The 25,521-nt window shown below is 39.5% G+C and overlaps 1 protein-coding gene across 1 annotated transcript in view; it reads right to left on the bottom strand.

The window, feature by feature from the left end:
• Nucleotides 1-19,299, bottom strand: part of ofcc1 (orofacial cleft 1 candidate 1) — a 76,957-nt gene extending 57,658 nt beyond the window's left edge. Inside the window, exons 1-11 of the mRNA XM_005722433.1 lie at nt 19,270-19,299; nt 16,737-16,813; nt 12,433-12,503; nt 11,877-12,052; nt 9,387-9,491; nt 8,675-8,758; nt 6,361-6,585; nt 5,935-6,032; nt 4,466-4,552; nt 4,307-4,377; nt 2,938-3,064 (exon numbers count right to left, since the gene is read on the bottom strand). Coding sequence (XP_005722490.1) covers nt 2,938-3,064; nt 4,307-4,377; nt 4,466-4,552; nt 5,935-6,032; nt 6,361-6,585; nt 8,675-8,758; nt 9,387-9,491; nt 11,877-12,052; nt 12,433-12,503; nt 16,737-16,754 — 1,062 coding nt within the window. The 5' untranslated portion in view covers nt 16,755-16,813; nt 19,270-19,299. The remainder of the gene's footprint in view (nt 1-2,937; nt 3,065-4,306; nt 4,378-4,465; nt 4,553-5,934; nt 6,033-6,360; nt 6,586-8,674; nt 8,759-9,386; nt 9,492-11,876; nt 12,053-12,432; nt 12,504-16,736; nt 16,814-19,269) is intronic.
• Nucleotides 19,300-25,521: the final 6,222 nt, after the last annotated feature.

Here is a 25,521-nt window from a genome sequence, read left to right on the forward strand (position 1 = left end):
CCCCCAACCACCACACTATATTTCACACATGTTAGTACTTTGTTGCTAAAATGCAAAGATTTAAACACAGAAACTCAGAAACACAGAAAATATTCTGTGTTTCTGTTAATATATTCTCTACTCTTGGCTAGTATTTTTGTGTCATTGCAGGGGTGTTATATTAAGAACAGCATTGTGAGTACATGGCCATTGCAACCAAATCTATATGACGTTGGCAAAAATGGCTGAATGTTAATATCTCCAAAAGTTGATTCTGTTCATCTCGACGTAACGTTTTTGATGTTCATCCAGATGAACAGAATCAACTTTTGGAGATTTACTTACCTGGATGATTGAGCATGCATCAAGATGAATGTTAATATGTAAATAATACTCACCCTGATTAGTGTATTAATGGTCAAAAGTGACCATGCCAACAATATACCGCTGCAAATACAGAATATTATGTGATTAATTGTCTTTTGATATTGAAATAATTATGCATTAACATCAAGATTTTACTGTTTATCTACCAACCTATAGCATAGGATGGCACAAAATTTGGTCCTTACTTTGCTAAGTTGTCGGGTAATACAACTTTATAGTTATGTTACCATGAGACTACTGATACATTGCTATAATATTAGCTACTTGTAACCTATCTGTAAGCTGCCATCTGCAGTTTTAAGCAGCTCTCCTGACCTAATCCTGCTGCCAGATGAAGGTAAATAAATCCACAATACAATTCACACAGTGATACTCAACATATCATCCTATCCTAAATAAGTGTTGACATGATCTAAGGTCCAACTTCTAATTCCTATTTATTTTATGTGCTCAAATTTACACCATGTTAACCAGTCGCCAGGGGCAAATTCTGAATGCTTGGCAATTAAAGACCTCAGTTCCAATCAATGATATAGCATCACTCAGGGGCTAGTGTCTATACTCATATGCACGCACTTTCACACAGTGCTGTTTGTACCTGAGATTGTTCCCTGCTATTTCATAGTCACGCACCACACACGTTCACCTAGCAAGGGCTGGTGATCCCCATTGCTCTGCCAGGCAATGCAGGGGTGTGTGTGCTGAGCCCTGCAGTAATGCCCCGCAATCTCCCCTCTGTGAGCATCTTTGCATACCAAAACAACTAAAACAATTTAGGCAGAAGCGAAATTAGTATAATTGGTGGCAAAGCCGTTTAGCCCACACATCTCACATTTGGGAGGAGGGGATGAAGACCTCCAAACCCCCACACTGGAACGAGATGTATGCATGCAGACAAGAAAGGAAGAGAAGGAGGAGGAGAAAGGAGCATAAAGAAGCACCGGAATAAAAAATAATAACGTCATACCGGTGTCCAATTTGTAAGCATTGTTATTATCAAGCCCACATGCTTGCACAGGCATCACAGGAGTCAGTCGAGACAGCAAGGTGAAGGTAAAAGGTGAAGTGAGCCAATTTTCCATATCAGAGGTGGTTTGTTTGCCCCAAGCTTGAGTTGTGCCTAAAGTGCCATAACATTACAGCACTCCTACAGATGAGATCAAAGGCTCCAGCGAGGGATCCTCCGTGGTTTTGCTGGCAAGCGGCCGTCCTTTCACTGAAATATCTTTTCAGGGCTTTCCACACATTGACTGATCACACAAAATGCACTCTTAATAGAGACAGGAAATGCCACATACAAAAACTTCCTTTCTTTCTAAGTATGGGCTAATATTCAGAGATTAAGCTTTCTCGTTAATTATTTTCATTTTAATTAGTATATCTTAATTAACAATGAACATTTACCCTTAAAATTTTTTGGCTTTGGTATGAAGGAGGGGGGGTGAAGAAAGGAGAGAATAAATATGACAATCTTTTTGGGACCTCCGGGCAGGATTACTGATGCAGGCTGCCTTAGTTATTAAACACGTTCTAAATTAAATGCCTCCATGAATTTTGCACAGAAATATATTTTCATAGTTTTGCATGCCAAATGTGACATTTTATATTTCAGATTCATCTCGCTCCAGTGATTTTAGGGAAATGTCATATAAACAAAGATTTTGTCATTTACCAAAGGAAATTACTATGCGTGGCAGGTTTGGCCATTGCTTTCTCTTCTTTCTCTCTTTCCCTCTCCCTCTTTTGCCCCCTATTCTGCCTGTGCTAGTTGTTTCAAGTCAGCAAGCCATAAAAAATCTTTATCTCAGTGAAACACAGCAATTTGGGAGATAATCGAATGGTGACTGGGGGGCACAAACGCCAGTCTGAGGAATTATACCACAATCTCCCCTGCATTTACAACCTTCCTCAAAGCCAGTTGTCACCCTGGAAGGAAAGCCCCCGACTGAAGATTCATTACATCTTTAAGCCAGCACGGTGGCATGGCAGCCTCATCCCCAGATGCAACACAACAGCACACTCCTCCCACAGCTGGTGATGCTACCACTAAAGCTGCAGTCCCCTTCTCTCTCTTTCCTACTCGGTTATCTTTTCTCTCCTCTAACTCTGTTCCCCCCTTTTTCTTCTCTAAAGGCTCCCTTTTCCTCCTACTTATTTTGCAAAAACCAAAGACACCATCCCCACAGAAAAAAGATTCTTTATATGCTACGTAAAAATACATTGTGTCAATATATAGTGATACTGTGACTACGTATTTAGCACGCTGTATAAGGAAAACTGTTTTAGTCAGCGCTGTATTGCAAATATATGCGCCTTTGCGCAGGCGTGTGCACATACAGGAGCAAAATTTGAAAATCTGGAAAATATAGGATTTTTTTTGGATACTCTAACAGGTTACAGGATTTCACAAAATTACATCATTCACTTTTGTTTTTTGTGGTTATTTGTAAACACTTCAGGATCAATATCTTCTCCTGCGAGACCACCCTTTTACAGATTAAGGGTATGTCACTTCCTGTTTACATGCTTTCTGTCCTCGGTGAATGTGTGGCTCGCTCTAACAGATCTTACCTGCCACAGGGGCCGTGATGCTGCAGAGGAGGATTCTGGGAGCTCTGTCATCTGGCTGTATTTGGCCATCGCTTCTTCTTGGCCTTCCCCCAACGCTCTGAGTGACGGGCTTTCGATGTCGCGGCTGCTACGTGCACAAACACACACTTGTATGCGATGCGCACAAACACAAGAGGCTAACCCTGTTAACAGCCACCTGCATTTTGGACCCTCTGTTGTTCCACTCTGTAGCCAACAGCGGCTCAATCTAATAACACCACAACAAAACACTTTCCACTGTCTCTCGCTCTCTCTGTCTTTCTCTCCCCCTCCTCTTTTTCTTCTCTCTGCCTTTCAATCTTATCAGTGGTAATGTAATAAGCGGTTGCTTCGCTCTGTCTCCTCGCCACCTCTCTTAATTCCTCAAAATAAAGCAATATCACAAGGGCCCTGGCCTGCCTGTGACTGGGGATAAGATGCTTGTAAAAGGGAGGATAATTCAGCAAATAAATGCTGCGCATCAAAGGCGAGCACTCTTTCTTTTCTTTCTCTCCTTCACTCCCTCCTCTCTGTTTGCCTATCAAAAGTATTACATGTGCTTTCATCAGTTCACAACAAGGCACAATGTGCTTCCTAATGCAATTACTCAACCTCCATTAAATTAGAAACAGTGGAAACAAATGAATTACACATTTGTTACAAAAACCACAAGTCAGCTCTGTGTCTCTGCTCTTTAATTTTTTTCTTTCACAGGCATAGAGAGAGAGAGAGAGAGAGAGAGAGAGAGAAAGTGAAATAATTTCTCATTCAATTTCAGGCAGATGTAGCCCTAGGTGATGCATAGAAAGTCTCCCATGTCTAATAGCCACCCACCATTGATATCAGAGGGAATTTACAGGGTTCAAGGCTGTCGAGAGGAGGTCATCTCGCTAAACTCCAAACCACATTCATCTGACAGGGCTGGTGTCCGACTGCCACCCACCCATAATACAACCCGGTGCGAGACGAGATGCTGATGTGTACAGTGGTGTCTTGATTTTATCGTGTCAGCCGGCGCGGTAGTCCATAATTACTTAAAACTTAAACATGCTAAGCTGATTGCCTTTGGGGCTCTCGCTTCAAGATGTGATGTGTGATCTCTGAATAAAGCGGATGGACCAAGAATTGATGCACCTCCGAGCCCAGTGACATGGACAGATTTCTGTGCCCCGGAGCCATAGTACCCACAACGCAATGTCTGCCGACAAGAGAAGCCATGCGGGGGACACATGAATTACATTCCTTCCCGAACGTCAGTGGGAATACAAATGCTTTCAACACAATTAATGATTACAGTCATGTGACATAAATTTTACATATGGAAAGAAATATGAAATGGGCTGGACTTTACCACGGAAGCAGTGTGTTCATCATGGGTTGTGGTCTCACTGCCTCATCGCTGTCTCTTTGTGAACCGGGCTCCTTTAATTTAAAGTGGATATGTTGTGTTCTCATATGTAGCAAAACAGCAACATCTCTGCTCTGCACTATACAATACATGATCATTTACCTTAAAATCACCAGTGAAGAAAGCCATTAGTCTTTTCTTTCTCTTTGCCCACTCGCTTCTCTTCGGGGGTCCATTCTGAGCCACTTGCTGAAAACATGTTCAAAATCACATGCACACGTTCTTTTGGGTGCAGCTTTGTGAAACAGTGCAGTGCACCATAATGGCAGAATTAAGCACAAGGAGCAACTGTAATGCAATCTGCAGGCAATCGATACCGAGCCAGACCCTAAAGACATGTAGCGTTTGATGAGTATTTCTGCCGGTTTTACATTCAGTCAGCACATTCACACTCCCCATTCAGACACATTGACACTGCTAAGTGACAATGTCTCGCACTGCAGCGGCTTTGTGCGGCAGAATAGAGAAAGAAGAAAAACGCTATTATTTTTAAAATAGATGTGAAATCTCTGGTGGATAATGTGCTTTCAATGGGAGGTGGGAGTGGAAACAGTAGGAGAGCGCATACATATTATCGTCGAATAAGATAACACCGATCCCACTACTGATACAGTACACAGTAGATGCCGCTGATTATCCAGTGAGGAAAGATGAGTCAACTGTTGCTGTGACTTCGGAGTGACAGTAAGTCATTGTTGGGTATTTTGTTTCCCAGTTACATTTACTTTCTATTCATGTAACTTGATACTCTCTCTCCTCTCTTTTCAAATGGGATTAGAACTAAAAATACAGTGGATGGAAGTCCTGCATTCCTGTGTTTACATATGCATTAATGTGTTTCTTTGGAACCTAGATTTGCCTACACAATGAGAACCTGCTGTTCTTCTATCCACTCCCATTTCTCTTCTGTCTGATCGAATGCAAACACTTGTTTTGAAAGAAGCTTCAGATCTTAAAGCTAGTTCAGAAAATCCTCAGTTGGAAAATGAAAAGTAGTCATGATCTTTTATTTTTTTCCTGAAAAGACCGTGAGACTTGTAAAGCACCGAGGAAATTCAGCTTCTGTTAGAGACAAATATGCATAATAATGCACAAAGTGGAAAGAGAGAAGAAGAGAGTCTGGATAAATCAAATAAATTAATGGTTTGAGCTTATCATATGTAGAATAGAATATCGATTTAAAATCCATGTTCTAATTTTGAGTCAAGGATGAATGAGTAATCTAACCTCTGAAGTACCTTGAATGCCCGCTGTTCAAAAGAAACATGAGTGCATTCAGCTGAGACCATCTTCCAAGAAAATGAAATGGATTGAGAAGGGAGGGGGGGGGGAGGTTTGGGACAACATAGAAAAGAAGAAAAATAGAAAATGAGAAGAAGAAAATTAAGCCAAGGAAGTTACTCACTTTGCAAACAGGCATGTGAAGAGACAAAAAACAGATAGACGTACATGCACACATGCACAGACTCTATGTCCATTAGCCAAGCCACTGGTACACAGCATAATGGACATGGCTGATGTGCTGGTGAATATGGGATGATGACACAGATATTCCTCTTTGTAGCGCTGACCTGCTGCAGTGAAAGGCTGCCAAGCATGATCATGTCAGGCCGCGCACGCTCCTTCAGCTGCTGGGTGTAGTGGGGGATCACCTCCTCAGCTGTCCTCACTGCAAGAAATATTACAGAGGCAGCAAAAGCATTCTAATATTTAACAAAACTACAAGATTACCAAAGCATGCATGATTCTTTGAATATTATGTCAAGTCTCCCATTGCATCATTGATCCAATCATGCAACCCTGAATTGAATTAATTAATTTTGCAATGCTGAAATAATATCATGTTACCTTTAACTTTGATTTTATGAGACATTTTCTGCTCTCCAATATATATTTGTTTTAATCAGATAATCCATTTAATTTAGTGCAATAAAATAGTACTATGTATATATGTATAGGATCAATCAACATTAAAACGAATAAAAGGATAGCATTACTTTTTACAGTGCTCTCTCTGCCCATTACCATCCTCCCTGCTTCGAGTCCAGCCTCTCCTCCCAGCTCAGTACTACCCTCAGCCTGGGTTTTGGCAATGGTATGGGCCTGGGAGGGCCTGGAGCCCGAGGCATCACCACCACTGTGGAGCAGCAGTCGCCGCTGAAGCACCAGATCACCCGCCTTCACCTCCAACACCTCCTCATCCCTGGAGGCTAGCAGCGTACCTGGAGAGATTCGCATCAGTGGGCATGTGCAGACACACGCACAACCAGACATACACAAACACACACATGCACACGGATTTCCACTCGTAAACACTGGAACATGCATTCACATACTGATGGATGAGCATATTTAGCACATCCAGAAACAGCACAAACTGATAGATATGTGTATGTTTGCAAACAGTATGATGTACTGAAGTGGAAGTTTGTACAAAAACACAATGGTGAACAGTCAAAAAGCATCATATTCAATTCACACATCCACATGTTTGGCTTAAAACTATACTGAGGCAGGACTTTTGTTTAGAGAAGGAACAAAAAAGAAATGCTGAATCCTATAATGTTAGTTTTTTATTATAAGAGGTGTACAAAAATATATATTTTAGTTAGTTTAAAAAAAATAGGATGAATCAATGAATATAGCACATTTCATCAAATTGCTCTATTTCAGTAAAAGGCATTCTACAGGCTAGGCTAATCTAACATGCCCAGACTGAAATGGGACCAAGCCTCTAAACTGAAAAAAAAAAAACATATGCAAAGTAGTTTTAAGTTAGTAACCTAAAAATCATTACTGAATGGAGAGAGGCATTGTTTGCAGTAGCTTATCATGCTCGCTGTTTCTGTTTCAGTTTTGCTGTACTGGCTCATTGGTAGAAATGTGATGTATTCTTCAACAATCTCTATATTCAACGTGTGCAGTCCAACGTGTGCAAGAGCCAAATCTGTTAAAACTGCTTAATGCTTTTCACATAGAGGCTGATAGCGACGCCTAACGCCTTACAGAAAACCAGAATACCAGTTTTGTGGTCTTTCATCTCCAAGCCAAAGCAAAGGAATTCGTCAAGATAAAAAAGAAGAAGAGCTGAAGATCCAAGGCAGACAGACAAGACTTCTCCAGGATATTTTTTTTTCTTAAAAAAGGAAAGAAAAAAAGCTCCAACACTGGCCACTGTCCATTTCATTAATGTTTTGTTTTATTCAGGTTCTTTCTTGTGAAATGTGTATGGTGCTTTGTGACAGGCTGTAAAAGCCAAAACAAAAGCCTGAGAAGCAGTCACAAAATGTCAGGATCAGGACTGACATACTCTGAGCCCTCTGCAAAGAACACTTGAAGCCTACACCGGTGGGAGGCATCCATACAACTGCATAAGGTCATTGTCTTGAAGTCTATTGTAGCTCAGTAAAGTGCTAACTGGCAGTAGTGTTGGACAGTACAGAAGTACAAGCTCTCTCTCTCTCTGTTTCCCTGTCTCTCTTTCCTTCCCTTTCTCTCAGCCTATTGCATGAAGCAACTCTTAATCCAAGATCCTCTTTACTTTCTCTGTGGGATTTCATGAACATTCCAAAACAATGGATGGGGTTGCTAATCTCGGTGGTACAGCTAAATCCAAAACAATAGGAAATAATACAAGCCTGCTAAATTCTACCGTGTTGAAGCGGGCCTAAACCCATCACTTGTGCGCTGGAATTACAAGAGAGATGTGCGTCATGTCAACAGGATCTGGTATGACTGTCTTCACCCAGAACAATGCTAAGCTTAAACCATCTCAGTATTGCCTGGATGGCTACATATTTAAATGAAACTGAGCTAATGAGAAAAGGCATGACTACTGTGAGACAATAGGGTTGCTTGGAAAGCACCGTCTGCTGGTGAGCGTCCCTTTCTACTTTACTCTTTGTTCTATGGTAGTGCTGCTTTTAGTGGGAAATACAGCATCATATTTTTGGGTGGATGGTTTCTGTTATTTACATTTAACATTAGAAAGTAGAACACACAAGAAAATATGACATTCTTGTTCACAAAATTGTGTTTTTAATGATATTTTAATACAGATGGAAGTTAACAGAAAGATGTATCTCTAAAGTCTGAAAACAAATTTAGTGCTTCTGCACTATCTACACTAACCAGCATGTCTGTGAATTATACCAATGATTTAAACCAGCAATACAAGCAAATACATGCAAACTAGTTTAAGTGATACACATAGGTTAAATGTGCAAAACTGGATGAAATTTGGCTAAATATCACAATAAATCAAGGACCCACAAATCACTATGGCACTGTAGTATAATAGGGGATACATACCAGGTAAGTCAATGAAGGTGTCTTCGTCATCCAGCAACGCAGTTATTCTTTCATACAGTTTCTTTTCATCAGCAGTGAAAGTTTCTGTAAATCCAAACAAGTATATTTAAATGGTGCCAAAAAAAGAAATATATTTCTTTTTGTGTGCTTTAATAATTACTTTCTGCTTATCAGCCAACTCAATCGAAACTGCATCTTAACATGCAAATTAGTCGTGGGGAAGGGTGAAAATCAAGTGTATGTAGAGGGGTAATGAAATGGGAGCATTAACATGCCTGTTAGCTGGCCTGTCATCATGTGATGAGATTTGATTTGGTGGATCCTTTGATATTACACGGCAGTGATATCCAAAAGATACAGGTGAAATGCCTTCTCCATTAATAGCCAGGTTTCATTATAACATGCATATTACTTGGCTCCCAAGAGCTTGCCTTTAATAGGCCTACTTTAGGAGGGGGCTGCAAACTCCTGATATGGCTCTGCACGTGTCATTTGACGGGGGTGAGAGAAAATGCCACTGTGAAATGAAAACTGACCAATGATACATGACCTTCATCAATGACAACGACTTGGGTAGCCAATCTAGTGATGCCATCACTTGGTGTATTTACATAGACCGCCGTGGCATCACGAATGGCAGCCTGTTACTAGTGATCTCTCTCACCCCTCTTTAATGAACCGAGGAGAACCATTATGACAGAGAATGGCATACTTAATTCCAGCTCATCTTCAGCGCTGACCCCAGTCGTCCTGCAATGCCCCGAGTCCGTCTGCCTTGTCGATGACGGGTCAAAGTAATTTTGCGCACGTTCATTTCCTGTGGAAAGTGCACGACGAGGAAAGCGAATGAGAGAAAGAGGGATTGGGAGTTGGCGGGGTGGTAAGGGAGGGGAAGGAGGGAGTTGTACAGGTTCAGGTTAGTGGTTATTAGAAGCACATGAAGCAAAATGTTAATTTTGAAACCCACACTGTCGAAGGGCAGTGGTAGTGGCTGCTACTAGATAAGGCAGAGCCAAGATGAGACAGGAGTTCAGAGGCGCAGAGAAAGAACTGGGAAAAAGACTCCTGGGTTTCTCAGTGCACCTCTCCACGGCCTGCGGTGCTCTGGGGCCTAATTAGCATGCTGCAAAAGGTCATGGCAAGCAATCTCTTAAATATGACTGCCATATGTTTTCCATGTTCAAAAGGAACTAATGAGAAAGTCTACAAGCCCAAAAGTACCTGGAATTTCAAAGACAATACCAGCTAAATACTCCGAGGTCAGCGGCCTAGAGAAGGAGGCAAGTTTGGGGGAGCAGATCCAAAGGAAAATAACTTGAGCCCATGTCTCATTGACTTCTTATTAGCAATCACTGACCTATGGGTATCAAGTCTGCTCCACAGAGTTTATGGGAATCAGTTGGCTCAAGGGCACTTTCTATTAAAGGTACACCCCACCTACAGCTTTTTTTTAACCCCTGGAATCATTATCATTGCAAGCCTTGAATATTTTGCTCCAATCTAAATTGCTTGACTTGTATTTCTCAGATTGTGGGGGGAAAATGGATTAAGTCATGTTATATATTCCACACAAGGCGCGTTTATAGAAGTCTGAGGGCTTCAGTGATTGGTTGCATAAAAATGCGAGTTTGTTTGCATAAAAGGACCACTGGCCACTCGGCCACTACCCCCAAAAAAACTCCACAGAAATTCTTTTGTGTTCTTGTAAAATATCTGCATGAGGTTTTCCTGCTCTTTCATACTCCAACTTAAACACTCAGACTGAAATACTTATTAAGAGTCATGCTGCTACATGACTCTTCAATGGTGTCATAAATTGACTGTGAAATTCACATGTTAAATCCTGGTACATTGTTAGCAGAGAGTTTGAACAATTTCTCCGCAAATAGCTCTGAGGTTATGAAACCCTTTTTTCAAATACAAATTTGCATAATGGTAGTAGCTTCGTGAATCGCCTTTTGAATCATAGCTGTGATTTACCTAAATAGTCTGGCTGCCCTCCAATTCATCTCTCTAATGAAAATTTCAATTATCTGTTCTTACATGCACAATATCTGTAACTAGCACTTCTTGGCAGCCAGAGATACTGTTAGCAGAGACCAAGAGATAATGAAAGAGTCTGGAAAAGGCCAAAGTGTCACAAACATGGAACATTTTCTGTTTGGATCTTCCAGTAAAGGCACACAAGTCAGAAGTGCTTATTGCGTGCTACTGATTCATAGTTTGTGGATTCAGAACCTATAAATTCTTCAGTGCATGTTCAATTTTATTTATTTGCAGTGTTTCAGCAACCATAAATTGCCTTCCTAATCAAGTCCATGTAAAAATGACGGCAGTCCATCAAAGCAGGCTTCCCTTGTCCAATTGCAGCGCTACTCTGAGTTACTGGCAGTCAGATGTAACACTCCTCTCTGAACGGATGGGGCTCGCTCTCTGATTCCAGATTTGGTCGCCTACCTTGCAAATCCTTATAATGGATATTGACAGTGTTTAATTCACACCAAATGCGAGCCGATGGTGGGAGAGAAGAAAAAAGATGATTGCTTTTCCAGAGCAACTTGAGAATGAACTTTATTTTCCACCCAGGATTTGCTCTGCCTCTTGTGCATAAAAAATAATGACAAAATAGATAATAATTACTAGCCATACACAGCGAAAGCAAAATAAACCATATTAAATCAAGAATCTAACATGTGACTCATCCCCGAGAAAACTGGCACACTCACAACCTCGAACACATCCTAATTTATCATCCCATTCCTCAAGAGTTCTCTCTGACATACTGAATTATAAGGGGGCATATTCGTATGCCTGATTGGCCTTAAGCTGTGTTTTGGGGGCGTTGTGAGTACACCACACAGACAGCGGATCGGCTCGATAGCGTAGTAGCGTATGTAAATGCACTCTCCTATGACTCCAGCCCACCACAAGGCATGTAGCCGAGAGTGGGAGTCAAGGCTGATTGTGTCGAGGGTACTTCTAGATAGAGATAGAACACCCACTACTGTAGCGTTCTCCAGCGAAGGAAGAAGTTATACGAGGGTTGCTTGTTAGGACACGCTTGCTTTGGAATGCAGGGACCAAGGGCCCCCCAAATGGAAAGCTACAGACTGAGAGAAGGAAAGAGGCAGTGAGAGAAAGGTTAGATCAGGAACACATCTACTGTCAACAAATTTGAGGCTAATGAAGAATGAAGCTTCACCTCTTTCTTTGGCAGGGGCTCGCGGCTCCATTTTTTTTTGGTGAGCTGCAAGGGTGCTATCTGGCCTGTCACCTCGAATTTCTCTCCCGAGCCAAACCGGAGGAATGGAACGCTCGGTGCTTCTTTCTCCATCAAAGGCTGGGTTTTCAATGCCCACCACATTAGCTCTCGCTTCTCTCCCTGACAGAATAAATAGAAACATAAATGAAAATACAATGACACGCAGGGCCGGGACAACACTTACATCAAAGTGAGTCATTAAAAGAAAAAAGAAAAAAACAAGGCATATTTATAAACAACAGAATTCTATTGGTGCTTTGACTGCCCCAAAATGTTCAAGCGCATCCTCCTCGAATGATGCTAAAACACAATTAGGTTAAAATTAAATCAGAATCTTGCAGGAGGAGGAGAAAAAAAAGAGGAGAAGAAGAAATGATTAAAATAATTACAAATTGCGCCCTGACAAGCAAGAGCAAAATTTAGCCCAAAGCCATTTGTCTGTAATTAGTTAATTAATCCTTACACAAATTATGAGCAATAACTCATCAAGCAGGACTCACCCATCAGAAATTCAGCCGACTTGGATTTCTTCTGCTTAGGTTGCTGCAGAGCCTTCTGCTGTAACTTCTGGAGGGAAATTGTTAAATGAATAAATTAGCTGCAGAATGAAGATCATCATTTATGATCCGCAACTAACGCAGTATTTTAAATATGGGACGACACTGAAATGTCATTTAATTTACATCGCCGCTAAAGGGGTCAAGCACTAATTGAACAACAGGAGTGGAAAAGAATTTAATCATAAATAGATAAGAAAAGTTGACACGAATGTGTAATGAAGGTCACATTAAAATACTCCCTCCTTGTTTCTAAAAAGAACGGGCAACAACACTCGCGCCTGGAAAATTATGCATTTTCTTTCTTTCTTTCTTTTTTTCTGCACAAGCTGCATGAGAGTACACCGTCTCGGTGTGCAAATGAGTATGGAAATCCAGGCACACTTCTCATTACTTCCATTCACATGAACTCAACCTAAAAACCCTCAAAGGAGGGAGAGAAGTGGTGTTTAAATAACATCATGTCAGGTCTCCTGCATTTGGTAAAGACAGATTTTTGATGAAGGACTTATTCTTGAAGATGCCACAAATTTAATATAAATGGCGGCAGGGGGAATACAAAGACAGGCTAAGTGAACACTATTCCGACTTGGAGTTGTAGGTGGTCTTCACTGGTATGAAGTGGAAAGAAAAAAGAAGAAGGGCTATAAGAGAGAAAGTATGGGTTTCTTTGAAATCAAGAGTATGTGGAACAAACCCCGCACTCCCACATTTCTCTCATTTCTGCGGACAAGCAGAACAATAAGAAAGCCGAGGTAAAAAGCATAAGTAGTTGTTTTTGTTATTGATATGTTTACATAAGAATGCGCCATATAAAAGAGCTTTGTTGCTCAGAGCGTATGGAGCTTTTTAAGCATCATTTTATGCAGATTTCAGTGATGAACTGTGCTCATGCCCATGAACAGCATGTATTTGTATACAATATTTAATTTCAAAGGAAAAATCAAGGGGCAGAATGGGTGGGGAGGGCTTATTTCAACTCTAAATGACAGAGCAATTAAAATAGCAGAGGACTACTTCCAAACCAATCTGGTAAGAGGAGTTTTTGTAAATCTGTTTTTACATTCAACAAGCCCTACAGCAAGACATTCATTTATACCACTGAGATTAATGCTTATCTAATTGTAACTTATTTAAAAACCATTTTCTTTTCGACTGGGTACCAATCATTTTCTCTGAGTTGCACATACAAAAATGAGAGACAAATTTGGCATTGGTGAAGATGTCTCCATGTCGTTTCTTTCATTTTCTTCTTCTTCTTCTTCTCTCTCTTTCTCTGATTTTTTTTTTACATTTCAGTAAACAATTTACAGAACTTTCTGCACTAATGTTCAGGTGCATACTCAAATTATCGACATTCCCTGCAACAACTACAAGAAAATTAATCAAACAGTTCTTTTTTTGCTAATAAAAATGCACACACTCCTCATTTGTACACCAGACAACTTAAATAATATTATCCTGCAAACTAAATCAGTGATTTGAATAAGCTAAATGGTATTTGCATTCTTTATATGGTATTAAAATGCTGATTGTTATTGGAACCTCAGAGCCAATTCGGAAATCCTTAATGACTAAATATAAAATAATGTCCATCCACACTACAGTTTTCCCCCTTGACACTAAAAGCTTGTTGTTCAGCCTTTTAACAACACATACTGTGATTAGAAACATTTCAGATTTGTTTGCTACTCTAATTGATTTTCAGACTAGGAAAATAATCTTTAATAGTCTGCATATATAAGTCCTTTCAACACAGGTGTTTGCTATTATTGTTCAATGTTTCTCCCAAGGACACTGTGGCATGTGGCTGGGGATTGAACCACAAACCATCTGAAGAGTGGACGTTTAAGAAGAAGCCATCTTTTATGCTAACAGCCCAATTAGAAATATCTGCAATATCATTTACTTCATAATTTATAGCAGACTTTACATTTTAAGCACATAACATGAAGGGTTTGTGGCACTGTTCTTTTTTTCTTTCTTTGTCTTCACACTGGTTGTCCTCAAAGCACATTTTGTATTACTCTGATTTATAAAAGTTCCCATGTTTCTAACTGTGCATAGTGCGATAGCTTCATGCCCTGCAAATAAAAGTGTCAATTTGAATATAAGGTAACCAAGTAAAGAGCCTAGACTCTATATGGTAGCCCGAGACTCTGGGTGCACATCCTGCCATGTAAAACTCTCTGTCATGAAAGCTAAGAAAGGAGTCATTAAAAAAACAAAAAAGCCAACTAATTGGTCAGGTGCAGGACTTACTATGCAGTACACTGAGAAATGTGAAAACCAGCCCAAGCCAAAGTTTCTGCTGTTTTCTGTGACTTTGCACAAACATGTGTTAAACTTTTGGAGCTGCACCAAAATTACACGCCAAGAAATTTGGATGTTTTATACCATTCACAACAGCCATACTGTAAATAGTAGCACAGCACAACAGGCCCATTCTCTTCCCATCTGAAGGCATCTACATATGCCCCTTTAAATCCACCCACTCCACCTCATTTCACTGTGAAGCACACCAAATGCTTACTTTGCAGCCAACATGGGAAAAAAATAATTTACAACGGGTGACAAAAAAGGAGAATCAGGACTTTTTTCCCTTTCTTTCTTTTTAAATGTGATTGTTGTCAAAAGGAATTGAGCACAACAATGCCTTGTTCAGTTCTTGTTGCATTCAAAGGCATAGCTAGAAGGGCTTGGGGAAGACCGCTCGCTGCTAGGGGCTGGTGGGCACAGACCAGCTAGAAAGTGAATTTTGCATACTGTACGGATCATCGCCCAGTTCAGCCCAGTCACATTGAATCTGCCATCAACCAATTGTGCTTCATGAAACCGTCAACCCTCATTTACGTCTGCCTGTTTTCTTCCCCACACAGCTGTAAACAAGGCCCCAGCTTTGAGCTGTCTTCCTCTGTCCCTGCGCGCTGCTTGCCAGGGGAGAGTAGACAGCAAAACCTTGTCTTCACTGAGCTACTTAAAGCTACCATTTCCAGACAAGCACCCTGCGCACTAGGCAAAGGATTCAGGGACAAGAGTGATTCTGGAAGTGACAAGAGTTTTAAGAGCTTTACACAGAGATCCCATAATGTGTTTTGTGTCTTCACTGAGCTCCAACTTGTACCTAAAAATAATTTCTTATTTGTCTTGATCAACACAGTTTGAATCCAAGGGCATGATACACACAGCGAGTAAAGTCATTAATATACATATATGTGCGACTACACATCATAACTCCATGCAATAAAACGCTGTGACACGCAAAAGTTGAGCCTTGCTAAATCAATGACCACTTTTGTTTTCATGTTGACAAAGTCTCTTTTTATCTATCCACATAATAAAAATGGTTATATTGATAAAATGTCATAAGAATAATTAAAACATCTACAAAGCATCTCTATTTAAATGAGTATAGATAAGGTTAGCATTTTGTTTCAAAAGCATACAAAGCCAATTCTACCCTTAAAATGTGAAACCGTCTCAATTTATAGAGCAGCCTTATATGTGCATGGTAATTGTGACCCACCAAACAGTTTCTTCTAAACAACAACCGCGTCAGTTGGTGTAGACAGAAAACATAATTAGTATTCAAGCTTAATTAATCTACGCTGGCCCCCTTTAAGTGAATTAGTCAATTATTTATGCATGTGTGCTCCTTTGATGCTAACAGATTATGTATGTTGCTGGAAAAAACCTTGAAAAATGACTTTGAAAACTTTCTACCATAAAATGTCACTACAAGCTTTTGTACCGACTTAGAAATGTCATTGAAGGGCATGAATTCTGAATGGATGTGAAAACATAAACTGCAGAGAATCTGTAAATTCTTATTGTTGCCAAAATTTTAGATAAGTCGTCTAAACGCTGCAATTCCACAATCCAGGGAAAAATACAAAACAAATACCAAAATAATGCCAGTAAATATGAGCCAAATATACTCTTTTTGTCCTAATCCATGGAATGGAAATCTAACACAGGTCGGATCAAGGTCTTTCCTAGGATCATGGGAACTCCTTGGGATTTTCAAGAGCCTTTTTGTTTTTACCCTTGAGAACCAGGCACTGGCCTCTGCATCTCTCAGTCCCCCCCATTGAAAACCCAGAGGCAGCACAGAGGAATGCTAAATGTCAATGGTCAGGCTGCTCCAGCACCTTGAGAGAGAGGGAGAGCTGGAGGTACAAGGATTTGACCTCGCTGTGTTCAGTCACACTGTTATGAGGGCCAGAAGTGAAACTGTACTCACACTGCCAAAGGTGTCCATCTCCACAAACTGCAAAAGATCATCACTGGCTGACCCTGATTTCTGAACTTAGACCAGGCCTAAAAAAACAGAATGTGTGAAAAATGGTGGAAAAAAACATAAAGTTAAACCGAGGCTCATGAAAAACTAAAAACTAAATAAAAAGCACAGAGATGCTACTATTGACTTAATTTCAAACGTTAAATTTGCCTCTTAATTTAAAGCATGCCTATATTATTAGAGCTATAAATAAAATAAAAAAAGGTTTATTTGAATGTGTGTACGAAAGCCTTTACTGCAGCACACACAGCATTACACACTCTCCTCCTGCTTGTGTGCTTAAAACCGTTATCTCTGCAATGCATCTCAGAGAATGTAGGACACTAAACACCATTTATTATCACAGATAACAAATTATTTGCCTTGATTATTCAAAGTGTTTATTCATTTACATCTGATACAATATCATTTGGTATTTTTATCGTCTTTTCCTATGGTAATTCACATGGCTTGCACAAGTTTCTGCTGAAATAGCAAAACAAACCCCAGGCAAAATGTGAAAGATTATCCCATACCATGCGAGCTAGGATGAAATGCTATACTTTTTCACACTGAACACTGCTCCACTGGGTGTGATTGAAAAACATGTAAAGCTATTGAATCTGTGGTTTGTATATGTGAGGGAAAATGAGTGTTGTAACAAGTGGGCCAGTGTTTTTGTAATTGTTTCAAATTACACTCGACGTAATAACTCAGTGAAAGCGGAGCCAGTGTGCGGTCCGCACACATTAACTAGGCAAAGACCACAGGATATCCATGCACCTTATCACGGCCCACAAAAAAAAAGGACAAAAAAAGAAAAGGAAAAAGCGATCGCGTAAACAACTGTGGAGAGTAAAACTTTTCAGCTACATTTCCAGCTGCATCTATTTGTGTCTAATGGCGCTTATCACCAGAAGAAGGATAATACTTTTAGATAAAGAGGTGCTTTGTAGCATTTCCTGTACATGTGTATTTTATTGAATTAAAGACACCCTAACATTCCTGTTTTTAATTTGGTGAACTGTTTTTCTGGCATTGTGTGTTTGCATGTGTGTGTGTGTGTGTGCAATCGTTTTACACAGGCTGTAAAATTGTGATGCTGTGAGAAAAATAAGTCCATTAGTAGTTAAAACTGAACACCCCCTGCCAAATACTGAGATTGCCAGTACTGTTGTTAACCATATAAAGGACTGGCTCACTTTTCTGCTTTCCGTCAACAGCCATATGTGACTATATTACAGCACTGCACAACAAACCCCAAAAGTCCAGGAAGTTTAATGCACTTTCTGGACTTTTTTTTGTTTTGTTTTGCTAGTATCAATCCAAAAAAAAAAGACAAGAAGTTTGGACTTCTCTGCTGTGTTAATTTAACTCATGTGTTTACTGAGCAATACACCCATGCAAACACACTCTGCCGACACGAGCCAGGGTGCAGCTAAATGATCTATATACGGTTTCCTGCAATTGCATTTGTTTTTGACCTGCACACCACAAAACTGTTCAATCACAGCAAAATGGTGGGAACAAGCAGCTCGGTTCAGAGTTTAAAAAGACAACGCTGCCGTCGATTGATTGCTGTTTTAAATTTTGGAACTGAAAATATTTCGGCTTTTAAAGAACTTTTTCACGACTTTTTCTGGACCTTTCCACACAAAGCAGCATTTTAAAGGTTTTCTCTCAAAACTTTTTAAGAGTTAAACTTTATTCACATAAATTCAAACACTGAATATATTAAATAAGGAGCTTGTGCTTTACCCTAGACGTCTAAAATAGTGACAGCACTAATATGAACAATGGATCTACTGATTAAAAATACCGCAAGTGTGTGCATTGTTCCTCAGGAATGTCACTATATTTGACCTGCAACCTTTTTCCATCTACTTCTTTCGCCCTGAGAAAGACCATCTCCTCTGTCATCTAGTCAGCTAAGCTCAATCAGCCCCTAATCCAGAATGACAGTGGGATCAGTGTTTGCTGTAGACAAGGCACTTCCCCTTTTTTTGAGGCATGGTGTGACCTGAAATCTTCCCTGACATTTTTTTCCCCGTTTCCACAAACACAGATCGGGGCTGTAATTCAATAGTCACAAAGAGACAGGGCATCGCGCACCAAAGAATATTTTATTTGCTTGCAGACAGAAGCCTTTTCTTGTCCTTTGACAGCCGTCAGTCTCCCCCAAAACACACAGTTCACACGGCTGACAATAAGAGTCAAAAAAGGGGCCAGGCTTTTTAACATTTTGCAGCATATTTACTTTAAATGTGCTCTTTGCACTTTATAAATTTATAGTAACATAAGAAACAATCCCTTTTTCTGAGTTCTGTCAAACTGCTCCTCTTCAGGTAAATTAAAAGCAGGTAAGAAGGCTTTTCACTAAACTATGTAATTTGATCTGAATGGATTATTAAGCCAAACTTTTGCAAATAACTAGCACACCATAACAGTAACTGAATACATAGATATTGTTATTACTTAGGATTAAGAGGTATGTTACCTTGTGAAGTCAGAATCCTCCCTCTTTATGGTTAGCTACACCTCAGTCGCCAAGGCGATAGTGACGCAGGTCCTAACAGCAAGCCCTTACACTTGGTGTCAGATGACCTCCTCATGTTCACTTTCACTGGGTGAAAGTACACACGTCCGGTTTTAAACTTTTTATATTAGAAAGATAGCACACAATTCATTATTCGAGAGCGGCAACATGACTGTCATGAATACAACATGAATGACAGAAGCAGGAACTGTGAGTTATCCAATTTCACATTTTGGGGAAGGACATTTCTGACAGTTTGTGGCAACCCATGACCAACACCATTAAGCTGGCAAGATAAAGTATGGTCTGTGTAATAGTTTCATCTAACAGATGGCATCACTGCTCAACAAGGCTGAATTATTAATGCAGAGTGCGGTATGGCGCTTCTTCAAACAAATGTTTACATATAGTTTCACCTGAACAAAAGTACGAAACTTCCCCCTTTTGTCATCGCTCAGTGTCGATTCCAGTGAACCTCCCAAACTGACGTTAAAGTGCTCGTGCTGCTGTGTAAACATCCATTATGTAGTATGTGACAATTCACACGAGTTGCATGCATTATTTAAAGGAAAGTGCAGACAAATGTATTTCTCAGCCAAAGAAAACCAAGCAAGCTTTACAGCTGCTATGAAGGATAGTCACAAAATGCCCAGCGGATTGGCCCATTCATGTTTGGCATAAGGCATATTAACACTAATGTCTCCTTAAAACAGATCATGAACTACTAATGCTTCCCTTAGAACAAACAGTCAGCCTCTGTTTTATTTATGACTGCAAAGCCATCAGGCCATTGGTGGCCTTTTCAACTGAGGAAGAGAGATTGCTCATATGTATCAGCAATGAATAGCCCTCATTTGTTTTTTGCCACTACGGAGTCACTGTTTTGTTTTATCAAAAGTTTATGATAGCTGCTGTGAACACTCTGAGTTCATTCAGGGGACCCGTATCACACTCTTTCTTTGGTTAATGAACAAAGCCGAAAATAATCAGAAGTTAACTACGAACAACAACGCATCATTAATGCACGTTTGAATCAAAAGCAGTATTTACAGGATCTATATTACAAACCTCTGGGTTTTTTACATTTGTTAAATTTTATTTTTGCTTATTAAGCTGGTTAAATATATTCTAAATAAGATGCCCACCGATTTGGACCTCCCATTTTCTGCCTAAGCTGTCATTGATCGTTTATGCGATTAAATATAGACCTAAATCTCCATCTTATCCAATTAATTCTCTTTGCAGGCATGAGAGTGGCTAATGATGTTATCTTACCTAATTAACCTGTATAGGGATTCAACTCCAGGACAGGGGATTGTTCATCCTTCATCCAAGTGTTCATTATTATCATTACAATCATTATCATAAAAGGGCCAACTTATGATGTTGGCCATTCCACCACTATTAATCTAGATTGAGTCTTTTTTTTTTTTTCATTTTGGGGAGGGGGATCCTTTGGGTCATTTTTAATTATCACTAAAAGAATGGGAATTCTTGCAAAGCTGAGTAAGTTCAGTTGTGGTCACAGCAATCACTGCAATCCCACAAGGCCACATTATGCGAATGTGATCCGACTGTCTATGACTGAAGGGACATTTCAGATTTTTGCTGTGTTTAGGGCCCTGTGTCCCAAATACATTGAAACTGTTTCTACAGCTTTCTGTCAGCTTTCCATTTGAGTGTGGGCTTCAACCTATTAACTCCGCATACTTGAAGAAGATCAATAGCCTTCATTGGGCCATGTGTCATTAGCTAATCGGATATTGATGAGGGTATTGACACACACCTAATTAATCTCAGGCCTGGTGCTGGCTTTCATATGTTTCCTTAATTATGCACTTCATCTTAGTCCCAACACATCAGCAGATTTCTGCTTCCTGTGTGACAGTGAGTAAAAGTTACCTGTCAAGTCTCACTCTAGCATTTAAAGTTTTTTTTTCCTATGTTGCTCTTTTAAAACTGGTATTAATTTTAGGAGCACTGAAGTAAACAAGCATGTTAAGCACGTTTAGTTTTGAGTCAGTTTCCTAAACCTAGTATTATTGTAATCATTGCCAGGGAAATCCTATGTGAAGAATGAGTAAAGCATGCCAGCTTTATGCATGTGTGCACAGAAAGTATGCATACACACACTATATAGGTAGGAGGACCCATGCATTCATGCGCACGTCTTTGCACAAACCTTTCATATACGTTCGCATGTGCAGCTGTATATGTATATCTGTTGTGTTGAAACATCCCGGCTGATCAATAGAACAGCGCGCTGGTGTACAGATGAGAGAGCACCTGAAGGTGACCCTGACTACTGGCATCACCACAGGGCTCCAATAAGCTGCTCCTCAACCGCTGCTCTGCAAACCACAAATCTCCAACTTTTAGCCTGCTGCTGTTGGTTTGATTATTGTTTATAGATACAGCCGAGAATTAAAGCATGGCCCGCAGGCAGCATAATTATTTACAGCTGAAAACTCATATCATTACCAGCATGCTCCTAATTGCCAGAAGTAATATCAATGTTAGTTGATTAAGCTTATTTTTTTCATCTTCACTCTCTGTAATGTGCAGAGATTGTTTTCCCTCAGCATATGGGGTGACGGTTTATCTCAATACAGCTGTTCATCTGGCTTCACTTCTATTCCCCCCCCCCGCTGTTCATTCCAAAATACAATATTGTGGTATCTTCAGAGGGTAGAGATCGATTGCTCTACTTTTTGTATTTTGCTCACAAGGTCAAAGAAAACACAAGAGATTCATCCTTCATTGCTCAAAAATAATTTATCTCTGTAAAGATTTTCCCTAAATAGACACAGATGTGACTTACAGGAGCAATTGCACATACTGACTCAAGGTGATGTCAGAGTTACAGAGAAAGGTCCAGCGAGATGTAAACCTACCGTTAATTCACAATCGAATGATTAATTCAAACAAATGTTTCTTTGGCCTGGACCTCTCTCCCTTTGCTATGGACTTGTCAAAATATTTCACCCTGTATTTAAGGCAGCAAGAAAGATGAGGCTATTAATAACATCGCCCATGAAGGGAAAATATATAAACCTTGAAGGCTACATTATTATTCGCATGTACTGTAGATTACTCAAACATGAATGTGGCGCTGCAGCACCATAAACCTATTTCTTGGATCCAAGTATAGGAAACTGATGTAAAAAAAAAAAAAAGTTTATCCTGTTGTTTTATGCTAAATGTTAAAATTAAAAAGGATGAAACACTGATCTGTATTATATACTGTTTATCAGAAACTGCCTCCTATGCGTGTACATAATGCCTTAACATCCACCAGGTTATTGGGAATCCATTCAGGCTACGTCCACACGTACACGGGTATTTTTGAAAACGGAGATTTTCCGTTTTCGTTTTAAAAAATAATCCCGTCCACACGTAAAGGCAGAAATGAAGGAAAACGCTGCTAGGAACATGCCAAAGCAGCAGGTGGCGCTAGATTCCTAACCGTGCAGAAATGTTGGCCAATCAGAAGTCTAGAAGCCTGGTGGGAAAAAGTAAACAAAGCTGGGGCATAGAAGCAGAACCGAGTTGTATGTGTGGAGGGACAGTAACTGTGTGTATATGTAAGCATTTAAACACTGCAGAGAGTAGAATTAACAGTAACAGTATTGTAGAAATTCATTTCACCGAAACAATAACGTGGCGCACAGTGTGACGTCAAAAAAAGCACACACCTTTGACGCTGCGTTTTCTCCATTTTTCTCGTCCACACGTACATGCAAAAACGGAGTTTTCAAAAATATCCACCCTGGCCGGAGTTTTTAAAAATCTCCGTTTTTAGTGACCAAAAACGCCATTTACATGTGGACAAAAGGTGCAAACGCATAGAAAAATCTGCGTTTTCAAAAATACCCGGGTACGTGTGGACGTAGCCTCAGTGTTAAGGGCAAGGTTTGGGGTCTGTGTGCGTTTTTACAGAGAAACTGTAATGGCAAAATCGATGACATTTTTTTATTTTAACATCCTCTAATATAGAAAAACCTGCCTTTTAAAACAATACCCAACTGTAACCCTAAACCTTGACGAGTCATTGGTGACCTGTTGGATTTTATAGGCGAGTGAAACTGGAAAAGGTGTTGCTAAGAGTAAGTGTTAGTGCAATTCTGTCAAAAAAGAAAAAAAAATTCTGTATCTATTGTCAAATTTTTTTTTCTGAATTCGCTTTGCTGTCTCTTTCACCATAGAGTTCATGTAGATCTATAAGAGTGGGAGTGAGTGACATTTTTTTTTAAAGTCGCTTGCATGTAAAAGCTCAACTTTGGTTTTATCAATCTCGAGAAAAATTGCTGTAGAAAGGAAACTTGCTTTACATGATGCACCATAAGCACATGTGAACTCCCTTTAAAATTTCACATCACTTATTTTGAATGCCTCGAATGTCAAAGAGAAAACTGACGTGGCCCTAAAAGATTGCGTCTATAAGGGAGTTAATCACAAGAATCCTTCTCCTGTTTCTATGGTTAAAATTGTGCAGAGGAGTGGAATAATTTTTAAAAGGGCAATGCAAATAGTGATTAAAAGTGTGCCTAGGGTCATCATTAGGGCATGATCTCACAGAAATTGAGAGTAAGAGGGATGTGTTTGAGAAACATTTTGGTGACCAACAAGGGGCTTTTCACATGCAAATGACTCCATATGACAAGAATTTATTATTTATTATTTTTGACAGGCAGTGAGTCTGCCCCTTTTGATGAGCACCCAAAGTGCTTTAGGAAATTAGACAATTGTTAGGAAACTTTGTGCTATAAATACATTGTTTTTCTTTCTTTGCCATTTATTCTGAAATACAGCGAAGACATGTCAGAGTGAAGGACTTATGATCTCTTTTTAAAGACCAGGAAGCCAGAGGCTGCACTCTGTTAGTGGCTCAAAGGGTTGGCGTGTATAGGATACGATAAGAAATACAGTCTGAGACAAGAGTGAACATACAAGTTTGGCTTTATCGATTGCTTCAACTTAACTTTGGTGACTCACAGCAAACATCAAAAGAAATATGTAATATAAAACCGTACTGCTGCTTGGTGATTGGTTATATTTAGCTTAAAGTAGCTTAAGTTTATTGACTTATTTGAACAACTAAACATCAAAAATGTAACAAAAACATGACATACACCATTGTGTAAAAGTCTACAGCAGCCAAACTTTCTTTTAATTTGTAATTCATCACTTTATAAGAATTATAATGTGATAAATCCAAATTTAAAATTTTGGTTCAAATCATCAATATATGTGGAGAAGTCCGGGAGAGAGGTACAACAATGAGTGTGTACCACCTAGAAAGCATCTGATTGGCAACAGCTTCATTTTTCAGCATGACAATGAATGCAAACACAGTAATGCAGTAAAATCATACCTGGATATAAAAACACACAATGAAAGACTATCTGTCATGGATTGGCCTCCCCAGAGCCTAAACCTCAACATTACTTAAGCAGTGTGGGATCATCTCGACAGAGAATAGAACAAATAAGCAGACAACATCCACAGATGATGAAGAAGAAGAAGAGCTCTGAATGCCAATTAAAGAAGCCTGGAGGACTATTCCTGAAGACCACTTAAAGAAATAACAAGAAAGCTTGTTCAAGAAAGTTCGGTTTGTTTTGAAGAAGAATCGATGTTAAGGTTTGCTGGAATTGTACAAACTCTTTTTTGCCTTGTATATTGTATTTCCTTGTATATTTTGGCATGTTCCAATCTAATGCCCTTTGCGTGCAATAAAAAGTGCAATTACATTAATATGTTCATTAATAAATTCTAATTGAATTACAATCCTAACTGTACTGTAATGACACTAAATTATTCCTATAATATATAATAGTGGGAGTAGTTACTTGTGTTTTAAAACCTGACATCAGGTGTGATCACTGCAGATCAGAGTAAATCCAGACATTTTTTCCCTATTAAGTACAGTTTAATTCCTATTATATACACACAGTTGCAAAGCTGGATGAGCTTCTGCTTAGAAAAACCTTCTGTATTCCCGTTTAACTTCATTTCTGAAAAACAAGTTTCCTCAATAACACAATCTTAAACTTTAACTGTCATTAGAACTGTATGACAAAATTGTTAACTCGTTGGGTTTGAAAGATTGATTTGATTGAATCTTTATTTTGAACATGTTGAAAAAGTACAACAACATAGAATTAAAAAGAGACAAACAAACAAAGCAAAACAAAAGGAAAACGAGCAACC

This window comes from Pundamilia nyererei, unplaced genomic scaffold (assembly GCF_000239375.1).
Source record: "Pundamilia nyererei isolate P.nyererei 1_Seehausen unplaced genomic scaffold, PunNye1.0 scaffold00007, whole genome shotgun sequence".
NCBI lineage: Eukaryota > Metazoa > Chordata > Actinopteri > Cichliformes > Cichlidae > Pundamilia > Pundamilia nyererei.